Below are 7,327 nucleotides of genomic sequence, written 5' to 3'. Positions count from 1 at the left end.
GTTCCGACACCCCGTGCGAGTACTGGAAATGCCGCTAAGGTGTACGGTTTGTGTTGGCCGACATTTTGTGAATCGGGCGCCGTACTCGGAACGAAAAATTTCGCTGTTTTACTCGATTTCGACGATCGCGAGCGACACCACTCCTGCCGTGTGTATATTTGTCGCTGCGAGCGTATCATCCCGCAGGCCGTTACGACTGTTGCGCCGATACTCCGGCACGGTCGGGGGGTACGTTGTGCGGATATCGACGTGCCGGACCGGTTATACATCGAAAGTCGGTCACGCCGATGATTTTTCGCCCGCGGTCCTCACACCGAGGCAGCATCAGGTGTGCAATACGGTTCGTCCCGGCACCGATTTAACGAATGCCCCGGAGTCTGCCGTCCGCGCGACCGGGACGGTCTTATGCGCGCCGTTAGTTTTGAAATATTATATTTATAGGGGATTTTGATTTTTCACAAAAAAACAACTTCACGGGAAGCGCGCCCAGGATACGAGTTTTTTTGAGATGTCCCTTCGCGAGTGCGACTGGACCGCGCCGTCAAAACGGGGATCCGGTAATCGCCCTCTATGGGACTCCGGAGGAATTCGGGTCGGACGACGGTGTCCGCACCTCCGAGTCTCCGGGCCGTCTCGATGGGCGATAAGAAAATATATCGGCCAAGTTTCTTTTGGATCGCAAATATCGGTCAAGTTGTCATGACCCGACCGTATAGCGTACGATCCGTGTTTCGGATCGACCGATTTTCAAAAGGCGCTGAAGTCGTAAATACCGCGAAATCGGCTCGGGGGCCGCGTCGGGACGTCTCGAAAACATCTGGAGATGCGAGCGGGACGACGGGCGGTCGGTCCAAGTCGAATTGTAGACGTTTAGGGGTAAATAAAAAGAGCGTACTAAAAAACGCAGACTGTCCGAAAAAAACCGTCGGTTATTCGGCGGGGGTGCCGGTGGAGGCGAAACCCGGTTGAAAGGCCGAACGAGTAGCATGAGGACATTGGATAAACGTTCGTTTCGGAGTACCAAGCGAGTCGGCGGCCAGTTAATTAACGAAAAAGTGTTGCGAATATCGCTGAGCGACGATTCTCGCTGAGCGTTCGATTACTAGTCGGTACGACGAGCCGTATGTAAACTGCGGGCCACCGTCGGCACGGTATCGTACCCGCGTACAGTTGCACTTACACTCACGTAGACTACACTCAGCCAATCGAACCAGTACAGACATGACCGATTCAGCAGCAGCTCCAGTGCCGGCAACACCGGCAGCCGCAAAATCGCCCGTCAAGAAGAAGGCGCCGGCAGCCAAGGCAAAGAAGCCCGCCGCGTCTCACCCGACCACGGCCGTCATGGTCACGTCGGCCATCAAGAACCTGAAGGAGAAAAAGGGATCGTCGTTGCCCGCCATCAAGAAATACTTGGCCGCCAACTACAAGGTGGACGCTGCCAAATTGGCTCCGTTCATCAGGAAATTCCTGAAGGCCGCCGTCGCCAAGGGTACGCTGGTGCAGACCAACGGATCCGGTGCTTCCGGGCATTTCAAATTGGCAGCCGAAGCCAAGGCCGTGAAGAAAGCGGTGCCCAAGAAGAAGCCGGCAGCCAAAAAAACCGCCCCGGGAACGCCCGGCAAAAAGAGGAAGTCCGCGCCCAAGAAAGCCAAGTCCTCCTCCGAACCGGCCGCCAAGAAAGCCAAGACCGCGTCCGCTGTCAAACCCAAAGCGGCCAAGCCGAAGAAGTCCCCGGCCAAGGCGAAGAAAGCGCCAGCCACCAAGGCCAAGCCTCCAAAGGCAAAAAAGACTCCGGTCAAGAAGGCGGCCGCCCCCAAGAAGAAGTAAATTTTTCTCGAACCATTCTCCACTAAAACGGTCCTTTTCAGGACCACCAACTTGTAATAATAATCAAATGACCCGGGGGTAAAACGTGTGTTAGGAGTGAGGAGCGAGCGCGCGCCGCTAGTGTGTGGCGGTGGCGGCGATGATATCAACTACCACCGTTGTTGTAGATTAATAAAAAAAAATAATCACGTTAAATGTGCACGGCGGTGTCGGCACCCAAGTATTTCCATCGCGATGATTTTAGTTTGAACGCGACAAACAAACACTACTCGATGATCGCGGGAAAAAAAAAAAAAAAAAAAAACCAAAAAGGACCATCTTCGGGGTCCGGGTTTTATTTGATTAAAAAAATGTCAAAAATAGTCTTGCCCAACTCTATTATTTCCCCTACGCGCACAGTTCATTTCCGCGCGTGCAAAACTAACACGAGCAATAGCGGCGTGTTGACACAACGACGCTAACAACAATGATTTATTTGCTTCTGTATCGATACGACACGGGGGAAAACCGCGACCGTAATAAAAACGATAACGTACGGCGCCGTTCGTTCTATTAATAGAGCATTACTTGTAAACCGAGCCGACAACCGTCACCCCTTATCGTCTACTACTTTCCGCCGTGTGTCATTATTACTAGTAGTGGTAGTAGTAGTAGTAGTAGTGTGCTATTGATATTATCTCGACGGCATCACTGAGGATGACACATAGTTACTGTCGTATGACGTACAGACCTAACTGCACAACGCTTATTACTTTTGACACAGTGATCACACTGTGTTGAATGTATGTTTCATTAGTGTGATTGTTGCCTCCTCAGGCTGCTGCGGCGGCGGCGTATACTACAGCGTGTTGTTTTCTCTTTTTCGTTTTCAACAAAACGATAATCGCACCACCATAAGTCGTTATTATAATCTTCGTCAGCAGTTAGGCCTTCTGGCGACACCCCTCCGCGCGCACGACATGTGTATATATTATTATTATTATCATCGTCGCTGTTGTCGGTTGTCGACGGGATAACGGATTTATCGGCGACATCGTTGGACCGATGATGATGATGGTTTGCAAATTGAACACGGCCGACAATAGATAGAATAACGTGTTGGCCCTGAAAAGGGCCGTTTTAAGATGAGCGAGACGTAATGTGATTTCGGGCACGGCGGCTTAGGCGCGTTCTCCGCGAATACGGCGGGCCAACTGGATGTCCTTTGGCATGATGGTCACGCGCTTGGCGTGGATGGCGCACAAGTTGGTGTCTTCGAAAAGACCCACCAAGTATGCCTCGCTGGCTTCTTGGAGAGCCATCACGGCCGAGCTCTGGAAACGCAAGTCGGTCTTGAAGTCCTGGGCGATTTCACGGACCAGACGTTGGAACGGCAACTTGCGGATCAACAATTCGGTGCTCTTCTGGTAACGACGGATCTCACGGAGAGCGACCGTACCGGGACGGTAACGATGGGGTTTCTTGACACCGCCGGTTGCCGGTGCGCTCTTCCTGGCGGCTTTGGTGGCCAACTGTTTCCTGGGAGCCTTTCCTCCGGTAGACTTACGGGCGGTTTGCTTGGTACGAGCCATCACTGTTACTATAGCTGCTGCTGCGGCGGCGACGACGACGTTTCAATGTAACGACAACACACGGACGAATATCGCTATGATACGACGTTGCTCCGGTGCCGCGCTGTATTTATACGGTGGACGGGCTCCGGGAACCGTTCTCATTGGTCCGAGGGTTCAACGGTTTTTTTTTTTTTTGTTTGCCCCGAACCGTATCGCGGCGGTGGGGGCTCCAACGGGAGCGCTGCCGTCGGTCGGCCGTCGCGCATAAATACAGCCGCCGTACGGTTTCCGTATCATTCGATTCGATTCGTCTTCATTCGCCGAACGACAAACGACCAGTAAACAGCTACCATGACAGGCAGAGGCAAAGGAGGAAAAGGTTTGGGAAAAGGAGGCGCCAAACGTCATCGTAAGGTGCTCCGTGACAACATCCAAGGTATCACCAAGCCCGCCATCCGTCGGTTGGCTCGCCGCGGTGGTGTCAAACGTATCTCCGGTCTTATCTACGAAGAGACCCGTGGTGTGTTGAAAGTGTTCTTGGAAAACGTCATCCGTGACGCAGTCACGTACACCGAACACGCCAAGAGGAAGACCGTCACCGCCATGGACGTCGTATACGCCTTGAAACGCCAAGGCCGTACCCTGTACGGTTTCGGAGGTTAACTCGCTCGTCGTGTGTATCAAAACTACATCGGCCAGCTCTCTTCTCACGTTAAAACGGCCCTTTTCAGGGCCAACAATTGCGCATTATAATGCATCGGTGGTTGTGTGTTATTGTTGTTAAAATTAAAAAAACAAGACGCGCGCGCGGCGCCCCCCTCTCCATGAAACACACGCATGGCGTTTGTTTATTCTCTCTTTTCGTCCGGGGTGTGGTGTTCGTTATATTATACATTTATTATTGAAGGAACGCGACAATTTTAGGTGTAAAAATAAATAATAAGGATTTGGAAAAGATTCGGCGGCGAGCCGAACTGGTGGTCTCGAGCCTCGACTGTCGTCTGGTCGTGTCCCGGCTGACGACGTCCATAGTCTTCAATAATGAAAAAAAAAAANTTACGAACAGGGCTCGCAAGTTCATGAATTTATAACTTTTGATTGAGGTATCTTAAAGAAACCTAATGTTGTATTTATATATGGAACAATCTTTTTGTTCTAACTTATAGTTATAGTAGTTCAATAATAACGCAAAATGTAGTTAATAAAGATATAATCAATCAAAATAAAACATATAAAAACATATATAAAACATATATACACTTAAAAACGGATAAATAAATAATATACCAAAATAAAAACTTAATGTCACAAACGTACCACACGGAAAGAGATTACCTTCGGTACTCCCGAGGTCTTCTCTCTCTCCTCTCTTCAATTCATTCCATTTCATCTTATATACTAACATATTTTGTTTTTCTTTTTATAAAATTCATATAGTAATCATTTTCAAAAATGTTTATAAATATTTACTTCCTGATAGTAACAATAATTTGGGAATTACAATTAATCTAAACATTACAAAAGTGTTCTACTTCTAGATTTACAAATAATAGACTATATTATATTTTTGTAATAATAGATCAAGAAATTCATAGTTAAACCAAACATTACAAAAATGCTCTGTTTTCAGTTTTAAAAAATAATGACCTATATTACACTAAGTAAGGGCAATATTCGTAAATTTTGACACTACTCTACAAAACGTACATATGCATAAAGTTACGAATCGTAGTATGAATAATTTTATTATAATATATATATATATATATATATATATTCAACGATTGATATATTTAAATAATAAAAAAACATTCTAAAAATATTTATTTCAACTCGTGTTAAATATTTTTAGACGTTTCTTCGACCATTACACGTCGTCATTATCGTAGCGGCTCCATAGGGACAGCTGCTCTTTATGTAGACACGCAACTGAGTGTTGGTTTTGTTGCCATTTTCTATCGATCGATTTTTAATAAGATGAATTTCGGAGATTAACAGTTCAGTCAAAGGCCGACTGAATACTTTGTTTAGTATAACTATCGTGGCGTATATTTTTTTTTATGCAGGTCATAGTAAACATTAGCGATAACCAATATACGTGTGTTTTTGAAAAATTTGATGGCCCTGAAAAGGGCCGTTTTAAAAGTTTGGATTACTGGTTAGTCGACACGGGATAAATTAAGCCTTTTTTTCGGTTTTCTTAGGAAGAAGAACGGCCTGGATGTTTGGCAACACACCACCTTGAGCAATAGTGACGCCAGATAACAGTTTGTTTAACTCTTCGTCGTTTCTAATAGCGAGCTGCAAATGTCTTGGAATAATACGAGTTTTCTTGTTGTCACGTGCGGCGTTTCCTGCGAGTTCTAATACTTCGGCGGCCAAATATTCCATAACAGCAGCCAGATACACAGGAGCACCAGCTCCGACACGTTCAGCGTAATTGCCCTTTCTTAACAAACGATGAATACGTCCAACTGGAAACTGTAATCCCGCACGAGACGATCTGGTCTTTGACTTCCCGCTCTTAGCTTTTCCTCCCTTGCCGCGTCCACTCATTTTGATAACTGTTAAATTTGCGAATAGCAAATAGTAATTGTCGATCATAGTAAGAATTACTTCTATCAACGTTATTTAAACACATATTCAACAATAGTTTACAGTATGATTGTTATTTATTAATAAAATATGACGAACAAAAACAACATATATTGAAAGTAATTTCTCATATAACAAGCGTTGTTTTATATATTTTACATTTTCTTACCTACATATCATAAGCCGACCAATGAAAAACCTTTTTTTAGTGCATCGTTTTCTATAAAAAAAAAACTGAAAATATTTATCGACATCCATTATTACTCGAGTTAGGTTTTCAGTGCTGTGCCAAATTGTCTCACATCGATATGGCTCCAGGAGGCAAATCCGCAGGCAAAGCTATGAAGAAATCCGGGAAAGCTCAGAAGAACATTACTAAATCGGATAAGAAGCGCAAACCTAAGAGGAAAGAATCGTATGCAATTTACATATACAAGGTACTGAAGCAAGTACATCCAGATACCGGAGTTTCCTCTAAGGCTATGAGTATCATGAACAGTTTTGTAAATGATATATTCGAACGCATCGCAGCTGAATCTAGTCGTTTAGCTCATTACAACAAGCGTTCAACTATTACTAGTCGTGAAATTCAGACAGCTGTTCGTCTTCTATTGCCCGGTGAATTAGCCAAGCACGCGGTCAGTGAAGGTACCAAAGCTGTTACCAAGTACACAAGTTCCAAATAAACACAATTCGAGTTAAATTATACCTTAAAACGGCCCTTTTCAGGGCCACCAATATTTTTCTGAAAAGTATTATGGTTCTCTTTAATATAATAATAATGCTTAAAATTAAAAAAAAAAGTTTCAATAATATTGTACATTTTAATTTATGAAATAATTATATAAAAAGGTATAAGTTTCTAAGATCAGCGAAGAATTTATATTCTGCTTGTAATACACAAAAATATCAGCCAAATTTATTTTTTACTTAATAATACTTTGATAATTACTTTACGTGCTCGGATTTTCAAAATTTTTTTTTAACGAAAGTACTCGGTAACCAGACTCCAGGAAAATTATTGGCGTAGGTCGGAAAATTTCGAGAAAAACGCTCGCTGAATCCAGCGTTTAACGATTTAAGGTTTGAAATTTTCATCAGATTCATTTCTGTTCATGCGTTTATTATGAAACTTGCAAGCGGGCTTTTTAGATTAGTAATTCGGCCTGTAACAACAACGTGGTTTGCCACTTGCATAACGACTAGCTACAGTAGCAAGGGTCGCCACCACCTAGGCGAGGTGTCACACCTATCAGATATGATTACCGGACCATAGGTGGAATTTAATTTTAAGTTAATTAAAATTATAATCTAAGTTAATATGTCGTTATATGTATAAATTACTATAA

The 7,327-nt window shown here is 44.4% G+C and overlaps 5 protein-coding genes across 5 annotated transcripts; 3 read left to right on the top strand and 2 right to left on the bottom strand.

Annotated features, from left to right (window-relative positions):
• The first annotated feature begins 1,136 nt into the window (after window positions 1–1,136).
• LOC126909179 (histone H1A, sperm-like) lies at window positions 1,137–1,873 on the top strand. Its single transcript, XM_050691599.1, has one exon. The coding sequence runs from the start codon at window positions 1,222–1,224 to the stop codon at window positions 1,828–1,830; it is 609 nt and encodes a 202-aa protein (XP_050547556.1). The 5' UTR covers window positions 1,137–1,221; the 3' UTR covers window positions 1,831–1,873.
• Window positions 1,874–2,933: 1,060 nt separating this feature from the next.
• LOC126909182 (histone H3) lies at window positions 2,934–3,501 on the bottom strand. The gene has a single exon (XM_050691602.1). The coding sequence runs from the start codon at window positions 3,399–3,401 to the stop codon at window positions 2,991–2,993; it is 411 nt and encodes a 136-aa protein (XP_050547559.1). The 5' UTR covers window positions 3,402–3,501; the 3' UTR covers window positions 2,934–2,990.
• Window positions 3,502–3,609: 108 nt separating this feature from the next.
• Window positions 3,610–4,115, top strand: LOC126909185 (histone H4). Its single transcript, XM_050691605.1, has one exon. The coding sequence runs from the start codon at window positions 3,735–3,737 to the stop codon at window positions 4,044–4,046; it is 312 nt and encodes a 103-aa protein (XP_050547562.1). The 5' UTR covers window positions 3,610–3,734; the 3' UTR covers window positions 4,047–4,115.
• A 1,391-nt stretch (window positions 4,116–5,506) lies between these two features.
• On the bottom strand, window positions 5,507–5,997 carry LOC126909181 (histone H2A-like). The gene has a single exon (XM_050691601.1). It carries the CDS (start codon window positions 5,985–5,987, stop codon window positions 5,562–5,564), a length of 426 nt encoding a protein of 141 aa, XP_050547558.1. The 5' UTR covers window positions 5,988–5,997; the 3' UTR covers window positions 5,507–5,561.
• A 222-nt stretch (window positions 5,998–6,219) lies between these two features.
• LOC126909184 (histone H2B) lies at window positions 6,220–6,709 on the top strand. Its single transcript, XM_050691604.1, has one exon. The coding sequence runs from the start codon at window positions 6,287–6,289 to the stop codon at window positions 6,662–6,664; it is 378 nt and encodes a 125-aa protein (XP_050547561.1). The 5' UTR covers window positions 6,220–6,286; the 3' UTR covers window positions 6,665–6,709.
• Window positions 6,710–7,327: the final 618 nt, after the last annotated feature.

Source organism: Daktulosphaira vitifoliae, unplaced genomic scaffold (assembly GCF_025091365.1).
Source record: "Daktulosphaira vitifoliae isolate Bord-2020 unplaced genomic scaffold, ASM2509136v1 Scaffold_171, whole genome shotgun sequence".
Taxonomy (NCBI): Eukaryota; Metazoa; Arthropoda; class Insecta; order Hemiptera; family Phylloxeridae; genus Daktulosphaira; species Daktulosphaira vitifoliae.
This window is presented reverse-complemented; position numbering and strand designations above follow the sequence as displayed.